Here is a 25,118-nt window from a genome sequence, read left to right as displayed (position 1 = left end):
TAGACCCTTTTTTCTGATGAAGGGTCTAGGCCCGAAACGTCAGCCTTCCTGCTCCTATGTTGCTGCTTGGTCTGCTGTGTTCATCCAGCTCTACACCTTGTTAACATCTTTTCTCCCCCAGCACTCTACAACCCCTCCAATTATAGCACAAATGTTGCCCCCTCCACACTTCACTTCAGCTCTGATGTATAATCATTTAGATTTGAGGCGTTAGCTTGCTCTCTCTCCCATTGCGATTTCCAGTGTTTGTTGTTTTCAGTACAGATTCCAGCATCTGCAGTAATTTGCTCCATCAAAATACGTCAGGTTACTCAGACACAGCCTGCCCTTTAAAAAATCCAAGCTAGTTCTCTGACCTGTAGAATATTCAAGATGTCCTTTACCCTTAATTACATTACTGGCATCATTCAACTGGTCCAATTTGCAGAATGGGCAGCACCCATTGTGCCAGTAGTGAAACGGGATAAAAATATTTATATCTGTAGGGACTACAGGTAGATAGTGAGCAAAGCTGCAGATCTAGGCAAGTACCCTGCCCCAAAATTGAAGATCTAAATGTGAAACAGGCTGGGAGGTCAAGTGTTCACTGAGTTAGATGTGAGTCATGTCTACCAGCAGTTGAAGCTGGACAATGTCTCAAGGGAACGTGTCACTTTAAACACCCGTAAAGTGCTCTACTACAATACCCGCTTACTTTTTGGAGTTTCAGTGTATGCTATATTCCAGAGAACCACAGAGAGTTTACTGCATGACTTGCTGGGTGTTAAGGTGTACTTGGATGACATATTAGTAACAGGACCAAATGAAGAAGAGCACGTGTCAAATTTAGAAGCAATACTAAAGAGATTCCAGGAAGCAGGAGTACCTTCAAGAGAGAAGTGCACTTTCCAGGCTAATGAGATGGTTTACCTGCATTATCGGGTGGAAACACAGGGGTTGCACCCCATAGAGGACAAGGCAAAAGCAATCAAGGAGGTGCTGACCCTTAAAAATAGCCCTGAACTCAAATCTTTTCTGGAGATGGTGAGGAGGTGGCAAAGCTTCAGAAGGATTTGGACAGGTTAAGAAAGTGGGCAAAGAAGTGGCAGATGGAGTACAACGTGGGAAGTGTGAGATCATGCACTTTGGTAAGAAGAATACAAGCAAGGACTATTTTCTAAATGGGGAGAAAATTCAGAAGTCTGAAGTGCAAACAGACTTGGGAGTTCTAGTCCAACTTGCAGGTTGAGTCAGTCATCAGGAAGGCAAATGCAATGTTGGCATTTATTTTAAGAGGACTTGAATATAAAAGCAGGGATGTACTACTGAGGATTTATAAGGCTCTGGTCAACCACATTTGGAGTATTGTGTACAGGTTTGGGCCCCATATCTTAGGAAGGATGTACTGGTCCTGGAGCGGGTTCACAAGTAGGGTACCAGGAATGGAAAGCTTAACATATGAGGAAAGTTTGAGGACTCTGGGACTATACTCATGGAGTTTAGAAGGATGAGGGGGGATCAAATTGAAACTTTCAGAATACTGAATGGCCTGGACAAGATGGATGTTGGGAAGATGCTTCCATTGGTAGGACAGTCTAGGACCAGAGGACACAGCCTTAGAGTAAAGAGAAGACCTTTTAGAACAGAGGTAAGGAGAAACTTATTCAGCCAGAGAGTGGTGAATCTATGGAATTCACTGCCACAGAAGGCTGTGGAGGCCAGGTCATTGAGTACATTTAAGACTGAGATAGATAGGTTCTTGACTATTAAGGGGACCAAGGGTTGCAGGGAAAAAGCAGGAGAATGGGGTTGAGGAACTTATCAGCCATGATTGAATGGTGGAGCAGGCTCGATGGGCCGAATGGCCTAATTTCTGCTCCTATTCTTATGGTCTTAACTATTATGGCTGAATCCATCCAAACTGGGCAACAATGTTAGTTCCACTGCACATTATTAAAGAAACACCAGAGATGAAAGCACCACAGACAAAAAAAAGAGATATTTTACCAGGTTAAGCAGGTATTCCAATCGTCATGTTTACTGGTACGCTTCAACTGCACCAAAAAGACAATACTAACATGACACATCCCCTGTGGTATTGGGCAACTTTATCACACAGATGAATGATGGTTCAGACAGACCTGTGGGAAATGTGTCCAGAACCCTTACACATGTAGAGCAACTATTCACAAGTTGAGAGAGAGGGCATAGTGATCATTTGTGGCATCAAAAATTTCCATCAATACCTACATGGGAGGCATTTCACTGCAGGGTTTATTCAAGGAAGATAAGGTGATTCCACCAATAGCTTCGGCTCAGGTACAGCATTAGGTGCTGCCCTTGCTGGCTTATGGATATACCACTGATTATCATCCTGGGATAGATAGATAGAGATTTATGTATAGAGAACACAGAACTGTACAGCACAGGAACAGGCCCTTCGGCCCACAATGTTGTACTAAACATGAAGCCAAATTAAACTAATTCCTTCTACCTGCCATTGGTCCATATCTCTCCGTTCCTTATATATTCATGAGCTTATCTAAAAGTCCCTTACATGTCCCTATTTTATCTGCCTCCACCAACACTCCTGGCAGTGTGTTCCAGACTCCTACCACATTGTGTAAAAAAACTTGCCCCCGAGTCTCCTTTGATCTTTCCCCCCCAAACCTTAAATGCATGCCCCCTAGTATTACGCAATTCTACTCTGGGAAAAAGATTCTGACCATCAACCCTATCTATGCATCTCATAATTTTATAGACTTCTATCAAGCCCTTCTGTCTCCCCTCAGCCTGTGCAGTGGAACTAACACTGTTGCCCAGTTTGGGTGGACTCAGCCATAATAGTTAAGACTATAAGACCATAAGAATAGGAGCAGAAATGAATACTGTGTATCAGTGTTTGCCAAAAAGAGAAGGAATTGGTGGGGGATGTTCTCAGGGAAGGAAGTGTTGCATTTTTCTAAGCCAAGTTGCTATTAAAAAGGAAGAGGTGTTGTACAGCTTAAAAAGTATTAAGATAGATAAGTCCCCGGGTACTGTTGGGATCTATTCCAGAATAATCGAGGGAGGCAAGAGAACAAATTGCTGGAGTACTGACGGACATCTTTGTATCCTCTTTGGCCACAGGTGAGGTCCCAGAGGACTGGAGAATAGCTAATGTTATCCCATTGTTTAAAAAGGGTAACAGGGATAACCCAGGAAATTACAGGCCTGTGAGCCTCACGTGAGTGGTAGGTAAATTATCAAAAAAGATTCTCAGGGACAAGATTTATAAGCTTAGCAAATGGACTGATTAGCAATAAACAGCATATTTTGTGTGGGGAAGGTCATGCCTCACCAACTTGATAGAGTTTTTTTTTAAGGAGGTGATGAAGATGATTGATGAAGGAAAAGCGGTCGATGTTGTCCACACTGACTTCAGTAAAGCCTTTGATAAGGTCCCTCATGGTAGAGTGGTACAAAAGGTGAAGTCACATGTTATCAGGGGTGACCGGGCAAGATGGTTACAGAACTGGCTTAGTCATAGGAGACAGGGTAGCGGTGGTATGGAGGACTGTGACTAGTGATGTTCCACAGGGATCAATGCTGAGACCTCTGCTATTCATGATCTACATAAATGATTAGGAGGAAAATGTAGCTGGTCTAATTAGTACATTTACAGATGATACATAGGTTGGAGGAGTTGCAGATAGTGAGGAGGATTGTCAGAGGATACAGCAGGATATAGATTAGTTGGAGGCATGGGCAAATGTGAGGTGATGCATTTTGGAAGGTCAAGTACAGGTGGAAATTATATAGTGATTGGCAGAACCCTTAGGAGTATGGATATGCAGACAGATCTGGGTGTGCAGGTCCACAGATCACTGAAGGTGGCAGCACAGGTAGATAGGGTAGTAAAAAAGGCTTATGACATGCTTGCCTTCATTGGGCGTGGCACTGAGTACAAGCATAGACAAGTTATGCTGCAGCTTTACAGAACTTCAGTTAGGCCACACTTGGAACATTGCATACAGTTCTAGTCACCACACTACCAGAAGGATGTGGATGCTTTGGAGAGAGCACAGAAAATGTTTACCAGGATGTTGCCTGGCATAATGGACATTAGCTATGAAGAAAGGTTGGATAGACAAGATTTGTTTTCACTGGAATGCAGGAGGTTGAGGGGTGACCTGATAGAAGTTTATACGATTGTGAACGGCATGGATAGAGTGGAAAGTATGAGTTTTTTTTCCCTCAAGGTGGAGGGGTCAATTACTAGGGGACACAGGTTCAAGGTGTGAGGGGACAAGTTTAAAAAGAGATGTGCAAGGCACGTTTTTCACACAAAGGGTGGTGAGTGCCTGGAATGCGCTGCCAGGGGTGGTGGAAGCAGACACAATAGCAGCATTCAAGAAGCACCTGGGCGAACACATGAATAGAAAGTGAATAGAGGGCTATGGATCTTGTTACGTGAAGACAATTTTAATATGGAAGAGCAAAATTTGTTGGCACAGCTTTGGAGGGCCAAAGGACCTGTTCCTCTGCTGTATTGTTCATTGTTCTTTGTTTATCCACAGTTATCAAAAGTGAAACCAATGATACTGTATGGTTGGCAGAAATGAAAAGACTTTTAAGAAATTAAGCCTTAGCAGAACAGGAAAAATAAGCTTAGTTGAGAGAATGGTTATCATCCCTGTGATCAAGAGTGGTTATTCCTGGGCCAGGAACAGAATTACTACTAGAACAGTTACACAGTACCCACCTAGGCAGGTCTAAGAATGAAGATGTGAGCGAGAAGCTATATTCAGTGGCCTGGGCATTGATGTAGCAATTGAAGGAGTGGTAAAGCAATGCAATCAGTGCCATTTTCAGAAGGTATCTGCTGCAGCTCCACTACATCCATGGGAATGGCCTAGTCGACAATGGGTTAGGATTCACATCAACTATGTGGTACCATTTATGGGCACAATGTTTTGTTGTTAGTGTATGCTCGTTCGAAAGTGAATGGAGGTCCACAACTGTATACGGCACAGTTGAAAACCCTCACTAGTGTTTCACAGGGTACCTGAAGCCTCTGTTTCGGACAACGGAACAAATTTTGCTAGTGCCTTGTTTTAGAATTGTATGATTTATAATGAAATAAAACATATCAGAAAGGCAATGTACTGTCCTTCGTCCAATGGACTGGACGAGAGAGCAGTGAAGACTTTTAAGGATGGCTTGAAGAAGCAACCACCTTGCCGTTAAAACACCAAGTTGACTAGGTTTTTAGTCATCGTATAGGATAACCCCATATATGACCACTGGGTCTCCCCACAGCTGAGCTGTTAATGCATCTTCAGTTTAGATTAGATTAAGTTGATGTTCCGAAATTTAGCAGGGAGACTGGAATCAAAGACAGAGGAACCATGATTCTTTTAAAAGTGCAGGAGCATTTGAGACAGACAATCCAGTGTTGGTGAAGAACTGGGTTCCAGGAGTCACTGTAGCCAGAACAGGCTAAGATTTTAACCAAGTATCCACACCTTTTCTGTGGGCAAGTGCCGTTCCACGAGCCAATGTTATGATCTGATCCAATGATGCCAGCAGGAAGTGCGTGTTGCCTGGGGACTGAAACCTCAGATTTGCCATAAATAGGCCAGACTGCTATACCACAGGAAACAAAGGAAGGTGAACCAATGGCACCATAAGCAATTCCTTGTGAAATGAATCCAACAGTAACTCTCTCATTCAAAGAGTCTCAGTCAGTTAAGTAACATTACGAGAAAATAAAATCACCTGTCAGGTTAAGATATTGATGGACTAATGTAAAAATGTTCATTTCCATTACTGTTTTGATAATTTTGTATTTTAATTATTCAATGTGTAATAAAAGAGGTGGGTTTATGAATGAGCTCTGAGGGAGGAGTCATGTGAATTGCCAGTCCAATCTGGGACAGAGTGGGAAATCTGCAGAGGCATGTGGAGACTTGCCCTGCAGTTGAATGTGGGAACTAGGCATGCAAGGACTGTGTAATGCACTCTGTAATAAGTGTTAATTAAAAACCGAAAGAACGGCAGATACTGTAAATCAGGAACAAAAACAAAGTTGCTGGAAAAGCTCAGCAGGTCTGGCAGCATCTGTGAAGGGAAAAACAGAGTTAAAGTTTCGGGGTCTGGTGACCCTTCCTCTGAACTGCGAATTAATTGTATTAATTAATTGTGTTAAAGGATTGTTTTTAACAAGTTAACTAGCAGAGCTAAGCTTTGAAGTTATTACAGCAGACATGACTTCAACTCAGAGAAGTCTGGAAAACCATTTTGGAAGCACGAATCAGGAAAGGCAATGGAAACTAAATGCACATTTTTAAGGGTGGTGCACAAACAGAATGGAGCACGTGAATGCAAATCTTCTGCTCCCGTGTCTTATGGTTTTATTAACTGGATGTACACAGGAATTATATATAGGAACTTGTAGTGTATTAAGTTAGAAAATTATAAGTGTTATCAATTTGCTAGTATGTTTAAAACAATGAACTCAAATTAAACTGACTAGCTAAACAACAGATCAAAAATTTGGATGTTGTATAGATTGCCCATTATCATTGACAGATAGAAAATGTTTGAAACTCACTTCACTTTACTCTTGCATAATATAGGCAACAGTATTAAAAAAATTTCCTCCATCAAACTTGAAGTGTGGTTAGTACCATACCAGAAATTAAAGCCATGGAAATGATATAGAGACATAATACAAGATGCAGAATCAACACTATACAAAAACAGAACATTTGTACTGCATCACAGAATACAGGTCATTTTTCAGAGGAACATAACTGCATACCATCTCCATGGCTTTGGTGTAGACATCTTTTGCTCCTGCTACAGCAGCTAGATTGTTGGCTTCAGCTGTTGCCTGTAAAACAATTACTACTTTAATTAATCCTTCTCTTACCGTCTTTCGCCTGAGAGGAGAGATTTCACACACAAAGAACTGAATAATCTTCACTCTTTCCGTTTTTCAGAATCAATCTTTGAGATAGATGGATGTACATAACCATTAATCACGACTAAATCAGATATCTGATTGCACTTTGCAGTTCAAAACTTTTGTCCGTTCAAAAGCTCTCAGTTCTATGGAAGCCAGCATGATTATTATGCAAGGATCTGGGAGTCAGTTCACCAGAAACTGAATCAATAGCATTCGAGATGATATTGGAAGTGATTAGCCCAATGCTTCAGTTTCCACTTCTTCCCAAAGGGGCAGAGAGAGTTACAAATCCAGAATTACTCAAAAGGAAGCTACTAGAACCAGAGCACAATTAAAAAAAACAAACTCAGACTTAGTAACAACTTTGTATGAATAATCTGATAGCAGGGCAACCAAGGAAAATAAAGTATTTGGACATTTCAAATGCAGCTAGCTACAAGTACCAGAGCTCCATTGCAACATGTCCATTTCTCATATACCTCTTACAACTGCACATCTTTGAGAGGCAAATGCATTCTCTTTGGGAAGAGAAGTATAATGGGAGCATGATCTTCTCACTGGGGATGATAAATCTACAACAGATTTGAAGAAATATGACAATATTTTAATTTGATACAAGAATAAAATTTTCTACTAAAGTACTGATTGACTCAACGCTATGGTCATGCATTTGATCAACAGTGAGCTAGAACTCAACAGCTGATTTCAAATATGCCATCAGGTTAATGTCATCAGAAAGAATTTGATTTAGGTCAAAATTTTAAACATTAATTTGCACGATGCTGCACAGAAGCTTGAAATTGAAATCTTCCATTTGCGGCATATAGTTTTCAATAATTCTGACAATCTAGGTATAAGCATCACACATTTATAAAACACTTTCCACAGATAGGTGATTATTTCCTTTGGCAATTAATAAATATATTACAAATACAACATTGTAGGTACATAAAAACCATTAAGAATCCAGCTGTGTTGCCCATTAGCAAATAACTAGTCACTAAAATGAAGGCATGTATTAGAAGAAAGTAAGACTTAGGAAAAAGTCTGACTTAGAATTACAGAATCCCTAGAGTGTGGAAGCAGGCCATTTGACCTATCAAGTCCACAGCGACCCGCCAAAGAGCATCCCAACCAGGCCCACCCCACGTACCCCATCCCTGTAACCCTGCATTTCTCATGGCAAATCCACCTAGCCTGCACACTATAGCAAACTCAGCATGGCCAATCCATTTAACCTGCACTGTGGACTGTGAGGGGAAACACACACAGACAGGGAGAACGCGCAAACTCCATACAGTCACCCAAGGCCGGAGTCGAACCCAGGTCCCTGGTGCTGTGAGGCTGCAGTGCCAGCCACTGAGCCACCGTGCCAACTTGTTCGATATCCTTCGCTGACAGCAATATTAATTTTGTTTGAAGGAATCTGGAACATGTATGCCAAAAAGATAATATTTGTGAGTTGAAGTTTTGTCAATGTTACTCTTGATCCCATCTCTAATCCACATTCGAAAGAGAATATGTATAAATATTTTTCTTGATCAAATCAGTACCAAGATATATATGTAGAAGATATATATTTTTAAGATAGGGATTTTTAAAAAGTACCTGTAGCATAGATTTTGGATGAGGTAGTTCCTCTCCTTGGTAAATTTTGATGTAGGCCTGAAGGGCACAAAAAAAATTACTGGATTATTGATATGCTAACACAGCCTTCTGAATTAAACAATTGCAACAAAAGCTTTAAAAAAAACGATACTGTTTACTTTTCCTACCTTGAAATATTCAAGAAGGTCTCGACAAGTCACCTTAGACCCTCCAATTTCCTTTTCCACTAAATTTTCAGGAGACAGTAGAAATGGCACTACATTGTGGAGCTCCATCTTGAAGTCACCATCAATATCTATTAGGATAAAATACTAAATTTGCAAATCATAATAAATTACAACAGCTATTCCTAAAGTAAACATATCAACTCGCAGTCTTCACTCAAGTAGCTTGTTTCACAATACAATATTCTTTTAAATAGAATACGAGAATTTAATAAATTAGGCTAAGTCACACCCCAAAATTCGATGCAAATAATTATTAAAAAGAGTGGCCTAAATGGTTTAAAAAATGTTTACAGCTGTTGGCCCATCATCCATAAAATTATATAGAAGGTGAAACATAATCACCAGTCCATATATTTTATTATCCATGTACAATGTAATGATCAAAAAAAAATACCGTGAATACTGGAAATCCAAAACAGAATCAGAAAAGAACTGAAAAGTTGTCACAAGCGTGTAGAGCTAACTGTTTATGTTCCTCGACTTATACTCCCTTAGTGCATTTTCTGTTTGGTGTATAGGATGCCAGCAGTTAATTTAAGCTTTGAAACTATTCTGGTTGACTACATAACATGAACAAATTGTTGTGCGTTTCAGATTTTGTTTTAATAACTACTTTTGAACAAAGTTGTCTGATGATCCACTCCTGATCCTATTTTTTATGTTCTTCCTTTCAAATCTTAATCTAAATTTAATGACCATCTAGTTATAGTTAGGAGCTCCTTGCAAAAACAATAAAAGGCTGCTATTATGCACTGAATTTTCTCAATCTTTCACCTAACTACTGTTATTTCTCTTGAAAGACAGGTACAACTATTGAAGAGAAATTTTGAAATATAAAAAATTCTGGCTACTCTCCAGTCAAGGCCAGAAATTCTGGGGGGAGAGCTTCTAACCTATACTTAAACTGTAACTGGACGGAGAGAAGCAGAAAGAGTGTAATTCACAGAAACAAACAGGTTTGGCTTACACTCCTGCAAAGAGCGGATGTTCTTAGTGGTGTTGGTCGGAGGTTTAAAGCTGCTTGGCTATTTAAAGGGTGAAGACAAGTATGGGGAGCAATGGCAGGAACAGTCAAAGCATGGGTCATGACACTCTTCTTGCACCAAGGTCATCTAATGGAGCTAAAGGACTGACTCAGTTTCTTTCTCAAGGGCTATGTCACCAGTTTTTGGCCTCCAGGATTAGCCCAAGAATCTGTGCTGTTCCTGGCTCCACCAAAATCAGTATTCAACAGCTCTGTTCCTTTCGTCTCAATTCTTCCAATTGTCAAGTTCAATACTATCCCTCCCCCATCAAGTTGCCAAAACCTAGTTCTCCACTGGAGCAGAGAAATAGCTGAATTCTGCCCAGAATCTTACATGTCTATGTCTGTTTTATGCAACTGCAAGGAGTGGAGCACCACCTTTAATAATGATCAGAAAAACAGTGAAACCAACATCTGCCCCCACACATTTTTAAATGGAAAAAAAATCAACTTGGGCTGTAAAAAGTGATGGGTGTGATAGTAAATAGTTAAATAGCAAATCTGAAAGGTTAAAGAAACATGCAAATCTAAAATATTAGGGGTGAATGATGGAGCCACAAGTATTTAAAAACTACCCCAAAATGGCAATTAGTATTCTGTGGGACACCAGATGAGTATGATAATCATGTTGCCGTGCGTTTAACTTCGGAAAATCATTATAGCAAGATGAACAGTTAAAATAGGTGATGGTTGAGTTTAGGAAGCAAGGTACTCAGAATGTTCAATACTGTACTTGCCCCATAATCTTCAAAATATAACTGGGAAAAATTAGCTCTTGGTCTCTCAACTGTTCTAAATGAAGCAACTTTGTTCGACATTTACCATTTCTCAATATAAACAGTTGCATCCAAACCCATCAGGCATGCTGTAAAAGCCAGACCAACATTTGTCTTAAGTTGGAAATTTCACCATTGAACTGAAAACAAAGTGTACTCCTCTCCCAGTGCTAATCCAACTATAGATTCCTGCAAAAATTGTGTCAGATACAAAAACAAAGCATTTAGAACAGGACCACAAAAGGTTATCAGTGGTTACATTGAGAGTTAATGCAGGCCTTTATTCATGAAGTTTCTGCCATTTCGTTGGGCCAGAAAAACTGGATGAGTGATCAACTTTTCTTTGGGGAATATGCAAAAACTGCCATTGGATAGCGTGACCGCAATGGCAATAAAAACATCAATTATCATTTTGTCTCCCATCATCCTAAATAGGTAAAGCTTTGTTACAGCCCAACACATTAAACAATAGAACTCGCAAGTCAAACTTAATGCCAAACTGTAATGCAGGCAGGGAGATGAATACTTTAGAATCTTAGAAATTGAGATTCTCATGCTCTGCACAAAAAATGGACTTCAGATCATTTTTAGATGTAATGTCTTGAACTGTCAGATTTTTTTAAACCTTGAATCAAGATTATTTGAAGTTCAAATGCAATACTTGACGTTTTATGTTAACAGAGGCGTATGGAAAGGGTCATTGGCAGTGCTTTCAAGCAGCACTTGCATCTGGGAAAAAAACTCTCCACTGGGTGGCATCATACCTAGTATAAAGAAAGACGGTCGTGGCTGCTGGTAGTCAATCACCCTGTCAAAGGACATTACTGCAGAAGTTCCTCAAGGTAGTATCCTAAACCAAACTATCTTCAGCTGTTTCGTTAATGACTTTCCCTCTATCATAAAAAGTCAGAAGTGGGGATGTTCACTAATGATTCTACATTATTCAGCAACATTCATCACTCATGAAAAATGAAGCAGTCCATGTACATGCATAAGACCTAGACAAAATTGAGGCTTGGGCTGCTAAATGGCAAGTAACATTTGTGCTACACAAGTACCGGGTAATGATCATCCCTGCAGAGAACCTAACAATTGCACCTTGACATTCAGTAGAACAGTCATTGCTGCATCCTGCACTATGAACAACCCAGGGGAATTGCCATCGGTCAGAAACTGACTGGACAAGCCACACAAATACTGTGGCTATAACATCAAGTGAGAAACTGGGTATTCTGCAATAAGCCTGTCCACTATCTACAAAGCATAAAGTAGTAGTACAATTGAATACTCTCCACTCGATGAGTACAACTCTAACAACATATGATATGCTCGACACCATCCAGGATGAAACAGCCTGCATGACTGGCACACCATCTACTACTTTCAACATTTACTCCTTTCATCAACACAGTGGCAGTGTACCATCTACAAGAGGCACTGCAATAACTCACCAAGGCTGCTTCGACAGAACTTTCCAAATCACAACTTAACCATGTAGAAGGACAAGGGCATCATGGAAACATAACTTTCTGCAAGATTCCCCCCAAGCCAGGCACCATCCTGACTTGGAATTACGTTGCTAGGTCAAAATTATGGAAATCCCTTACTAACAACATTATGGATGTATGTATACCCTAGGACTGTGACAATTCAACAAGCAACTCCTGAAGTTCACCAGAAAAACCAGGGGTGGGCACGATATGCTGGCCTATAACAAATAAAAATCTATCAGTAACACAAGGCAAAGTAAAATTTAAGGACAATACTTACACAAGAATGAGAACATGGGGGTCAGTAACTCAGGGGAATCCTGTCATAATATTCTCACTATCAATTCATTTACAAGGCAACTAAAATGAGGTTCAATGTTAAAAATAAATGGATGCAAGTTATGAGAGCCAAAAGCAATCCTACTTAAGAATTTTAAAATATCAGAAAATATTATTACTTAAACTTCTGATTCCTATTCTCTTCATGAATATACACAACAGAATTTTAAAAAGGTCAAATATCTAGTCACAAAACAAACAGGTCACCTCAACCAACAGAATTTATTATGCAGCAATTATATGCACGCAACTTCAGGTAGTATTCGAATACCTTTTAATCTTCCATCAAAACTAGGATTTGTGGCAACCTTCAGACCTGGATGTGGCATTAGGAAGCAGGTGATTTTGGCAAAACAGGAATGAATATGTCTCCTCACGTTTTGTAGCTCTTCGTGCTGATTTTGTTTTATCTAAGGAATAAAATAATAGTCAACTGAAGAAAGACAACTGTAGCTCAGTATTAGTAGGAACTGCAGATGCTGGAGAATCCGAGACAACAAGGTGCAGGGCTGGATGAACACAGCAGGCCAAGCAGCATCATAGGAGTAACTTTTCTCCCAAACACTTCCAGTAAGATCTTTTAAAGTTAAAAGCATCGAGCAAACACCAAGTCTTATCTTCATAATTAAAAATTTAAATGCTGGAGGAACACTTTTCCATTTTTAACAGGCATGTCAAACCAGCAATAGCAGATCACCTCTCAACATTTCAACAGGTGAACTGTTTCTTCTGCTGATGTCGGGCAGAGGATAACATTTAAAATCTTACCTCCAACCGTTTTTCCAAGAAGCTCCTCCCTCCTTCCAATCCATATGGATGTTCATAGGGATAACTCCAATCTCTTATTAAAAACATAAGAGTCTACATGGAAAGAACACAATTAACTTTATTTGAATTTATTTTCTGCAACTCAAAAAGGAGTCTGCACTTGCATATAGTCCTTCCCATCGGAACATCTCAATGTCTACCCCTCAAAGAGCTCTTTTGCCCCCTTTGAATGGTGCTAAAGAATCTTTTACATCACTTGAACAGGTAAGCAGGACCATGGTTTAAATCCTTCATTTAACACCAGAGCACTCAATCAGTACTGTACTGAAGTATCAGCCAAAATCAAGTGCTCAAGTCTCAGCGAAATATGAGCCCATGATCTTGTAATAGACAAGTCAACAATGCATGCTAGACCCACTGTAAATTCGAAAACTCAACATTCCACAATTGTAAATATTTAAATGTCTGTTCTTAATACAATTAATTGATAAACACATTCTCCTCCATGAATGATAGGTTCTTGATTAGTAAGGGGATCAAGGGTTACAGGGAGAAGGAAGCGGAATGGTGTTAAGAAACATATCAAATGGTGGAGCAGACTTGATGGGCTGAATGGTCTAATATTGCTTCTATATCTTATGGCTTTATGCAGTTAAGTATCCAGCTGCGTCTAACAGTTGGGACAAATCAGCCATCTTTATATTGTTTTTGTGGTTTGAATTAGGTTTCAGCTGCATAGCCAAACAGAAACAAATATTGGGCCTAGTTGGCTATGTGAAAAAATGTAAACTTTTGTTCTGCCAACATTTGCTGCTCCTGCCTGATATTTGAGGGATCTATAAGTTTATTAATAAAGGTTGAATCCAGTTATCTTGAATATGTGCATAGCTATCTAAGAAATAAACTGGTAATTTTCATCACAAGGTTTTGGGTAACATTGCAAAAGTTCTAGACCTCCGAAGGAATAGAATCATGAAACAATTTTGCACCTAACAAACATGGAAAGCAACCACAATACAAAAAAGTCATTAAATACACAAACCTGGAAGGGTTTTTGATACACTTCTTCCATTGCCAGTCGGCCATATTCCGTGAAGAGCTACAAGAGCACAAAAAGGTTTACGTAATCATGAAGTTTGCATAGATTCATGCTTTGAAGTTCTAGCTGAATACAGAAATAATACGTTTTGTAGGTATCAGAAGTTTGAGGCAGCAAGAACTGGTAGACACTCCTGGTTCTGCTCAGTCCTTCTCTCCTGGCATGGTGACACTGTATGAGGCAGACACACTCACCTTGCTGGCATTTACTTTGAACATCTGTATTCCTAAACCTAATGAGTATAAACATGTTGAATTAGCTCCAACATGGAGGACTGATCTATTAGATGCTGATAAACATGAGTCAGCAATGATCAGACTGTGAAAACTCAAGTTAGGGCTCATTCTGGATTAGGAGGGTGGAGAACAGAAACTTGTTGGAAATGAGCTGGCAGCTTTTGGCTACAGTTGGGCAAGTTAGAGATAATTTGCAAGAGAATCACTACCAGGTCGAAATAATTCGCCAAACTCAAGTAAATATTGGTATATTGAAATATATCTCAATGCAATTTAGTTTCTGAACCTGGAATCATGGTCTTCAATATGTCAAAATATTAAAGGCTAATCTATTAAGGTTTCCTCCTAACATATTTAGGAGCAAGCAATGGCCCAATGGTATTATCGTTGGAGTATTAATCCAGAGACCCGGGTAGTGTTCTGGGGACCTGGGTCTGAATCCCACCATGGCAGATGAATCCATTGTCAACTGTTGGAAAAAACAGTACCTGGCTCACCTATGTCCTTTAGGGAAGGCAACTGCTATCCTTACCTTGTCTGTCCTACAGGTGACTCCAGACCCACAGCAATGTGGTTGACTCTTAACTGTTAGGGACAAAGCAATAAACGCTGGCCTAGCTGACAACTTCCTCATTCCGTTAATGGATAAAAGAAAAATTGGCTATGATACCTGCAAGTGTTGCAGATCATCTTCTTGAATGTTCTGAGACAAATTGTATACCTATAACAAAGAAAAAAGAAAAAAACACTTGTTTCCAAAAATGTGATAATTATCATCCAGTTGCCTGTAGTAATGCAGCTCCAATCCAGGAGAAAGCAAGCAGCTCACTTGAGTAATATCTCATCCATCACCTACATACTCTACTCCCTCAGCCACAACATAATTGTTAGTAGTGTACACCATTCACAAAATGCACTGCAACAGATCAAGCTTCCTCAGACACTACGTCTACACACATGCCATCTGCCATCTAGAAAGAGGGTGACAGCAGACACCTGGGAACACCACCATCTGCAAGTTCCTAGGTCACATACCATCTTGACTTGGAACTGTACTATGTTCCTTCATCATCACAAGATCAAAATCCTGGAACTCACTTCATAAATAGGATTGTGTGTATACCTACACCACAAAGGCTGCTGGAGTTCAAGAAGGTACCTCATCATCAACTTCAAACACAATTAGGGATACACAACAAATGCTGTACTTGCCAGCAACACCCACATTTGGTCCAGTGTCCATGCTACTAGAGTCAAATGCATACAGCACCACCCTAGGGAAAAGACAACTACCATTAACTCTGACCATGTCCCTCATTATTTTATAAACTTCTTTAAGGTTTCCGTCTCAACCTCCTATACTCCAGTGAAAAAAGTCCCAGCCTATCCAGGCTAACTCAAATCTTCAATCCATCCAAACCTTTCCTATTCATGTACTTATGCAAATGTCTTTTAAATGTTGTAACTGTACCCACACCCACCAGGTCCTCAGGCAGTTGATTCCACACATGAACCACCAACTGTGTAAAAAATCTGTACCTCATGTCTTTTTTAAAATCTCTCTCCTCTCACCTTAAAAATGTGCCCCCTAGTCTTGAAATCCCCCATCCTTGGGAAAAGACAACTACCATTAACTCTATCTGTACCTTCATTATTTCATAAACTTCTATCAGATCACGTCCTTCACTGCTCTTGTGAAAAAAGTCCCAGCCTATCCAGCCTTTCCTTATAACTCAAACCTTCCATACCAGGCAACATCCTGGTAAATCTTTTCTGAACCCCCTCCAGCTTATTAATATCCTTCCTATAACTGGGTGACAGAACTGGAAACAGTATTCCAGAAGAGGCCTCACCAATGTCCTGTACAACCTCAACATGACTTCCCAATTCCTATACTCAAAGGACTGAGCAATGAAGGCAAGCGTGCAAACGTCTTTTTAACCACACTGTCCATATGCGACGCAAACTTCAAAGAATTACGTACCTGCACCCCCAGATCCTCTGTTCTAAAACACTACCCAAGGCCCTACCATTAATTGTACAAGCCCTACCTTGTTTGTTGTACCAAAGTGCAATACCTCCCATTTATCTAGATTGAACTCCACCTGCCATTTTTCAGCCCATTAACCCATTTGATTAAGATCCTTTGTAATCTTGAAAAACGTTCTTCATCATCTATGCCACCAATTTTGGTATCATCCACAAACTTACTAACCATACCTTCTATATTCTCAGAGTAAATGATCCTATCAGTCTCACTTCCTTCCTGTTCCATATGGCCTTGCATTTTAAAAAATGTACTTATTTAAAAAGATTATTATTAAATGGTCTTACATATCTTTTCAGGTGGATGGTTGCATTATTAAATATACTGATGACATTTTCTGGCTCCTCGTCTTATTGAGAAGCTGACAAATGATCATAAATTTAATTCCACAGACATTAACAATTATTCTATACAGAAAAACTACACAATTGATTACCAATTATTAAAACTGGGATACTTTTAATCTCTCCAAACGAATGACTATGTAATAGCAATAGGACAAAAATGCTGTACCCCCAGTAAGCAGTTTAAAAAAAAACAATCTTTACCTGAACTGAACTTGTCATAGTGCTGAGAGCAAAAACTGTGGCACAGTCTCTTATGGTTGACTGACTGTCAAAGGCCCCCTGAGTATCCATTAAAAGCACTGCAACCTAGAAGGAAATGACTCCAAGTTTGAGATAGTGTTCTTAAAAAATATAAAACTAAATGTTTGAACACACCAACATTTGCTGTAAAGGCAAAATACTGCAGATGCAGGAAATATGAACAGACAGAATTTCGAGAAACTAGGCAAGTCTAGTTGCACCTATGGAGAGAGAAACAGAGATTAGCATTGAGTCCTGTATAATTCCTCTTCAGAGCTGAAAACTGTTGGAATTTTTTTAAAAAATTGAATATAATTCAATTAAATAGAGGCCCAGTTCAAAAGACAAAGGGTTTGTTAATGGTGGAGAAAGAGAAAACAAAGATGTAAAATGGAAATAAATTAAGGTGTGAAAGGGAGGGAATGGGTTTTCTATACTAACAGCAAAGTAAATTCCAAAGTTTATGGAATTTAATATTGAGACCAAGGCTATAAAGTGCCTAGGCAGTAAATGAGGCATTGTTTCATTGAAACATTGCAGCAGGCCCAGAACACAAATGCTAGCAAGAGCGTAAGATGGTTTATTGAAATGACAAGTATCTTGGGAATACATGGTCATTCCTATGGACAGACCAGCATGATCAGAATAGATGCAATGGAGACAGAGAAACTGGGAGAAAAGAATTGCTGGAAGCAGGGCCTGAGGTGGTGTAGTCAAAGTAACCATAGGAATTCGTGAACTTTATAATTGAATTGGATAATGATCCAGCTATTCCATGAGTCTCCATTTTGTAAACATGATAAGTTGTAAAAACTTTCTGAAAATCTATATAAACAAATTCTACTGCATTTCCTTCAGCAACATTCTCCATTCAAATAAATTGGTCAAACACAGTCTGCTGATTATCCCAGAGTCTCAAATACAAGCTGTTTCTCTCTCCACCTCCCAACCATACTATGGGTGTGCAAGGTTTTAAAATACTTATCTTAAAGTAACTGGCCAGCAGATACAGGGATTGTCCTCTCACACTTTCTTGAATAAGGAGTCATATTTGTGAATCTAGTTCTTTGGCACTACCCCACTTCATCAAGAAATGATTCCCATTTCCTTCAGCAGCCTGGGATACAGAGCAGCAATTTCGCTGGGAATTCACAAGCTAATTACTGGTTCGAGCATTATCGGTAGCTGTTGTCCATCTTGCGCAGGTGGAAGGATGTAATGCAGCTGAGGCAATGGCCTAGTGACATTATCTCTAGACTATTAATCCAGAAACTCTGCTAATGTTCTGGGATCCAGGGTGCGAATCCTGCCACAGCAAATAATTTCAAATAAATAAAAAGTATCTGGAATTAAGAATTGACTGATGGCATTGAAACCATTGTCACTCATCAAAAAACCCATCTAGCTTTCTAATGTCCTTCAGGGAAGAAAATATAGTCTCGCCTACATGTGACTCCAGACCCAAAGCAATGTGGTTGACTCTCAACTGTCCTCTGGAATGGCGTAGCAGTCAGTGTCATACAGCACAGGAACAAACCATTTGGTCCAAGCAGTCATTGCTAATTCTGTTTCCAAACTAAACTAGTCCCACATGCCTGCATGTGGCCCAAATCCCTCCAAACCTTTCCTATTCATGAATATCTGAATGTCTTTTAGATGTTGTAACTGTACCTGCATCCACCACTTCCTCTGGCATGAACCACTTTAAAACCATTGCCCCTCATTCCCTTTTTAATACTTTCTCCTCTCACCTTATAAATATGCGCCCTAGTTTTGAACTCCCCCACCCTAGGGAAAAGACCCTTGTCATTCACCTCATCTATGCCCCTCATGATTTTATAAACCTCTATAAGATCACCCCTCAACCTCCTATGGTCCAGTAAAAGTTGTCCCAGCACAACCAGCCTACATTTTTATAACTCAGCAACATCCTGGTAAACGTTTTCTGAATCCTCTCCAGTTTAATAATATCCTTCTTATATCAGGGTGACCAGAACTGTACACACTACTCCAGAAGAGGTCTCACCAATGTCTCTGTTCTGTAGCACTACCCAGGGCCCTGCCATTAATTGTATAAGTCCTGCCCTTGTTTATTTTACCAAAATGCAATCCGTTTCATTTATCCAAGTTAAACTCAATCTGGCACCCATCAGCCCATTGACCCAATTGATCAAGATCTCTTTGTAACCTTAAGTAATTGTCTTCACTGTCCACTACACCACCAATCTCGATGTCCTCTGCAAACCTAAGCGTTCTTCCTATAATCTCATCCAAATCATTTATTTAAATGACAAACAAAAGCGGACCCAGTACCAATCCCTGTGGAACACCGCTGGTCACAGGCCGCTAGTCTGAAAATCAACTCTCTATCACCAGCCTATGACTCCTACTGTCAAGCCAATTTTGTAGCCAATTGGCAAGCTCTCCCTGAATCCCATGTGATCTACCTTCACTAATTTGCCAGCATTTGGTTCATATCCCTCTAAGCCCTTCTATTGATAAATTCATCCAGATGCCTTTTAAATGTTGTAAATTGTACCCACCGCCATCACGTCCTTTGGCAGCTCATTCCATACATGCACTACTCTCTGCCTGAAAAAGTTATCCCTCTTTCTCCTCTTACCTTAAACCTATGCCCTCTCGTTTTGGCTGACTGAGTTTTTTTTGAGGGTATTACAAAGAAGATCAACAAAGGCAGAGCAGTAGATGTTGTCAGTGTAGACTTCAACAAAGCGTCTGACAGGTTCCACATGGTAAACTGATTAGTAAGATTAGATCACATGGGATCCAGGGGGAGCTAAGCCAATTTTGTATCCAATTGGCTGAAGGTAGGAGACAAAGAGTGGTGGTGGATGGTTGTTTTTCAGACTGGAGGCCTGTGACCGGTGAATCAGTGTGCACACGAATCAGTGCTAGGTCCACTGCTTCTTCTCATTTATTTAAAAGATTTGGATGTGAATATCAGTTACGGTTAGTAAATTTCCTGACGACACCAAAATAGATGGTGTAGTGGACAGTGAAAATGATTCTCTCATTATAACAGACCCTTAAATCAGATGAACCAATGGGCCAAGAAGTGGCAGATGAAGTTTAGTTTAGATATGTGGGATGGGTTGCATTTTGGTAAGGCAAACAAGGGCAGGGTTATACAGTTATTGGTAGGGCACTGAGGAGTGTTGCCGATCAGAGACCTAGGAGTGCTGGTGCATAGTTTCTTGAAAGTGGAGTCACAGAAAGACAGGGTGGTGAAGGTGGCACACCTGCCTTCATTAATCAGTGCATTGAGTATAGGAGATGGGATGTCATGTTGTGGCTGTACAGAACATTGGTGAGGCCACTTTTAGAATAGTGCATACAGTTCTGGTCACCATCCTATAGGAAGGATGTTGTTAAACTTGAGAGGGTACAGAAAAGATTTATAAGGATGTTGCCAGGACTGGAGGGTTTGAGTTACAGGAAGCGGCTGAGGCCTTTTTTCAGACGCTGAGGTGTGACCTTCTAGAGGGTTAGAAAATCATGAGGGGCATGGATAGAGCGAATAGTCAAGGTCTCTCTTGCTACGATGTTGCAACAAAGAAATGAATCCAAATAGACCACCTGGTATCAACCTAGACACCAGAAAAGTCAACAGCAGAAACAGACCTGTCTTCCTTGCAAAATCTTTGTTACTAATATCCAGGGCTAGCGCCAAAACTGGGAGAGCTGTCTCACAGACTAATCAAGCAACAATTTGACAGTCATACTCACTGAATCATACTTTACAGACAATGTCCTAGACATCACCAACACCATCCCTAGCTATCTGCTTTCATTCTGACAGAACAGATTCAGCAGAGGTGGCTGCACAGTGGTATACACAATTGAGAGTTGCCTGGAGTCTTGAGCATTGACTCCGGACCCCACGATGTCTCATGGCTTCAGGTTAAATATGGGCAAAGGACTCTCCTGCTGATTACCACATACCTTCCTCCTTCAGCTAATAAATTGGTACTCCTTCATGCTGAACAACTCTTGGCGGAAGCACAGGGGGTGGCAAGGACACAAACTCTGGGTGGGGGATTTTAACATTGGCAGCAGTACAGATCAAGCTAGTTGGGTCCTAAAGAACAGAGCTGCCAGACTGGGTCTGCGGTGCGTGGTGAAGGTGCCAAAAGGGAAAAAAACATACTTGAACTCATCCTTACCAATATGCCAGCTGCAGATGCATATTTCCATGACAGCATCAGCAGCAGAGATCACCAGTCAGTCCTTGTGGAAACAAAGTCCCACCTTCACATTGAGAATACCCGCCATCATGTTGTGTGGCACTATCACCATACTAATTGGGACAGATTTCAAAGGAGATTTCAAAGAGATCTAGCAACTCAAGACTGAACATCCATGAGGCGCTTTGGGTCAACAACAGCAGCACAACTGGACTCCAGCACAACCTGTAACCTCATGACTGGCATATATCTCACTCAACCATTCCCAGGGATCAACCCTAGTTAAATGGTCAGTACAGGAGGGCATGCCAGGAGCTGCACCAGGCATATATAAAAATGAGGTGCCAACCTGGTGAAGCTACCAAACAGTACAACTTGAATGCCAAAAAGCATAGCAGCGAGTGACAGACAGAACTAAGCAATTCCACAACAGATTAGATCTAAGCTCTGCAGTCCTGCCACGTCCAGTTATGAATGGCAGTGGACGATTAAACAACTTGCTAAAGGAGACAGCTCCACAAATATCCTGTTCCTCAATTATGGAAGAGCCTAACATATCAGGGCAAAACATAAGGCTGAAGCATTCACAGCAAACTTCAGCCAGAAATGCCAAGTGGATAATCCATCTCAGGCTCCTCCAGTGGTCCCCAGCATCACAAATACCAGTCTTCAGCCAATTCAATTCAATTTACTCCACATGGTATCAAGAAATGGTTGAAGGCAATAGATAGTGCAAAGGCTACGAGCCCTAACAATATTCCTGAAAAAGTTCTGAGGACTGTGCTCTAGAACATACCACTCTCCTAGCCAAAGTCTTCCAGTAACAACACTAGCACCTGACCAACAATGTGGAAAATTGCCCAGCTTACAAACTTGCCCAATTATCACCCCGTCAGTCTACTCTCGATTATCAGGAAAGCAATGGAAGGTGTAATCAACAGTGCTATCAAGCAACACCTGCTCGGTGATGCCCAGTTTGGGTTCTGCCAGGACCACTCAGCTCCTGACCTCATTACAGCCTTGGTTCAAAAACAGACAGAAGAGCTGAACGTCAAAGGAAATGCGAGAGTGACAGAGCCCTCGACATCGTGGCTGCACTTGACCGAGTGTAGCATGAAGGAGCCCTAGCAAAACTGGAATCAATGGGTATCAGGGCAAACTATCCACAGGTTGGAGTCATACCTGGCACATTGAAGATGACTGCAGTTGTTGGACGTCAGTCATCTTAGCTCCAGGGCATCAATGAAGGAGTTTCTCAGGGTAGCGTTCTAGATCCGACCATCTTCAGCTGCTCCATCAATGGCCTTCCCATCAAAGGACCAGAATGGGGATGTTCGCTAATAATCGTGCAACATTCAGCACAATTCGTGACACCTCAGATACTAAAGCAGTCCAAGTTCAAATCCAACAAGATCTGGACAACACCCAAGCTTGGGCTGATAAGTGGCAAGTTACAGCTGTACCACACAAATGCCAGGCAATGACCATCTCCAGTAAGAGAATCTAACCACTGCTCCTTGACATTCAACGGTGTTACCATCACTAAATCCCCCATCAACACCCCCAGGGTTACCATAGACCAGAAATTTGACTGGACTCCCCACATAAACACAGTGGCTACAAGAGCATGTTAAAAGCTAGGAACACTGCAGCAAGTAAATCACCTCCTGACTCCCAAAAGCCTGTCTACTATCTACAAGACACAAGTCAGGAGTGTGATGGAATAATCCTTCCATTAGCCTGGATAGATGCAGCTCCATCAACACTCAAGAAGCTTGACAACATCCAGGAAAAAGTAGCCCACTTGACTAGCACCACATTGACAAGCATCCATTACTATACTCAGCAGCAGCAGTATGTACTACCTACAAGACGCACTGCAGAAATTCACTGAAGATCCTCAGACTGCACCTTCTGAACCAACAACAAATTCCATGTAGAAGGACAAGGGAGCACCACCACCTGCAAGTTCCCCTTCAAGTTACTCAGCATCCTGACTTGGAAATATATCACTGTTCTTTCGGTGTCGCTGGGTCAAAATCCTCAACTTCCCTCCCTAAGGACATTGTGGGTCAATCTTCAGCATGTAGACTGCAGCAGTTAAAGACGACACTTACCACCACCTTCTCAAGGGCAACTAGGGATGGGCAATAAATGCTGGCCATTCAGCGACACTCAAGTCCCACAAATGAATGGGGGAAAATAAATGTGAAATAAATTGCAGGCTTTAACTACTTCATCTGATTTCTTACCATGGACTTTCAAAAAAAAAAAAAAATTCGTTCATAGAAAGAGCGTATCATTGGCTAGGCCGATGTTTATTGCCTAACCCTAACTGTCCAGAGGGCAGTTAAGAGTCAATCACATTTCCTTGGGCCTGGAGTCACATATAGGCCAGACCAGGTAAGAATGACAGTTTCCTACCCTAAAGAACACTAGTGAACCAGATAGGTTATTCTGACAAATGATAATGATAAATTTATGGTCATCATTAGACTTTTAATTTTGGATTTCTACTGAATTCAATTTCCACCATCTGCGGTAGTGGAATTCAAACTCAGGTCCCCAGATCAATAGTCCAGCGAAAATACTACCAGGCCATCACCTCCTGTCACATTTCTCAAATTCAACAAGAATAACGTATAGTTGAAGTGGCAATAAGTGGGGCTAGAGAATAAAGATCAGACCAAGACAGGAAACAAATGGTAAAGAAGCAAACGCACTTTTAGAACAAAGAATAAAAGAACTACTGAAAATAAAATAGAAGGAGCAACTGGTATAAGATGAATTGATTATAAAGTAATGCACATGGCATTTAAAAATTAAAAGGAAACTGGAGATGATAACCCATAGTAAGAAATCAAATGGAGTAGATAAATATGAAATATGTTGCAGACTAACTATCCAAAGTCGTGCTCATCCCTTTCAGTTGGTCCCAGAGAGAGTCAGGTGGAACCTGTCCCAACAATATCGCTCTTTCATGTCCCAGTATTGGAGGCAATATCCCATGAAATGGGACAACTTTCCTCACCAATCTTTCACTTTCCTGATCTGCTTAACCCATCCCCATTCTCAGCTCAGCTCAGACTATAAACCCAGGAATACCCAGAATTTGTTTCTTTTTGATGCACTTCTAAACCCTGATATTTACTTAATAGGGCTTTTTTTTCTTTCCTACATCTCTAAGTGGACCATGACAACTGAATCTTCTTTTTCCAAGTTCTTCTCTAATTGCACTCCTATCATTTACTCCTTTTGGATTCTGTCACATCAGGCTTATGGTCAAACCCCTAATTATCAAATCGGATGTCTATAATCTTTCTGCTGTGCCAGTACTACGGTGTAGTACACCCTTAAACTACCCTACCCATGGTGTGCCATGTTCCACAATGCTCCCAAAATGTATAACTCCCCTTCCCGAGAAATGATTACAATTCAGCAACACTACTACAAAAATATTCCCCCTCCCTTACAATTGGATGTACTCAAGATAGGACAATTCACCTGTAATCCCTGCCTAATGGAAATTCCAAGACTCGTGTTCTTGATAATTCCTACACGCGCAGCAAGAATCTCCAGTTGTTCAAAATCCAGCTCAAAGTTTATGTAAAACTGGGATAAGGGCATAACTTTAAAGTTTGCAAAAGATAAAGCTTAAATGCAGTAAGCAGTGAGAATAGTAAACTTCAGGGAGGTCAAACTTCAGACAGTGAAGTGGGCAGATAAAATTTAAAGCAGAGATGTATGAAGTTATTAACTTTGGTAAAAGAAAGAGATGAGG

At 40.6% G+C, this 25,118-nt stretch overlaps 1 protein-coding gene across 5 annotated transcripts in view; it reads right to left on the bottom strand.

Annotated features, from left to right (window-relative positions):
* LOC109910972 (atlastin-2-like) overlaps positions 1 to 25,118 on the bottom strand; it is a 75,804-nt gene that overhangs the window by 7,530 nt on the left and 43,156 nt on the right. For all 5 annotated transcript variants that reach the window (XM_048600674.1, XM_048600672.1, XM_048600675.1 and 2 more), the window contains exons 4-11: positions 17,094 to 17,198; positions 15,169 to 15,219; positions 14,206 to 14,262; positions 13,164 to 13,256; positions 12,667 to 12,805; positions 8,707 to 8,834; positions 8,540 to 8,596; positions 6,785 to 6,856 (exon numbers count right to left, since the gene is read on the bottom strand). In XM_048600674.1, the coding sequence (XP_048456631.1) occupies positions 6,785 to 6,856; positions 8,540 to 8,596; positions 8,707 to 8,834; positions 12,667 to 12,805; positions 13,164 to 13,256; positions 14,206 to 14,262; positions 15,169 to 15,219; positions 17,094 to 17,198 (702 nt within the window). The remainder of the gene's footprint in view (positions 1 to 6,784; positions 6,857 to 8,539; positions 8,597 to 8,706; positions 8,835 to 12,666; positions 12,806 to 13,163; positions 13,257 to 14,205; positions 14,263 to 15,168; positions 15,220 to 17,093; positions 17,199 to 25,118) is intronic.

This window comes from Rhincodon typus, chromosome 9, assembly GCF_021869965.1.
Source record: "Rhincodon typus isolate 14 chromosome 9, sRhiTyp1.1, whole genome shotgun sequence".
NCBI lineage: Eukaryota > Metazoa > Chordata > Chondrichthyes > Orectolobiformes > Rhincodontidae > Rhincodon > Rhincodon typus.
The sequence above is the reverse complement of the archived record's forward strand: the minus strand, read 5'-3'. Positions and strand labels throughout refer to the sequence as shown.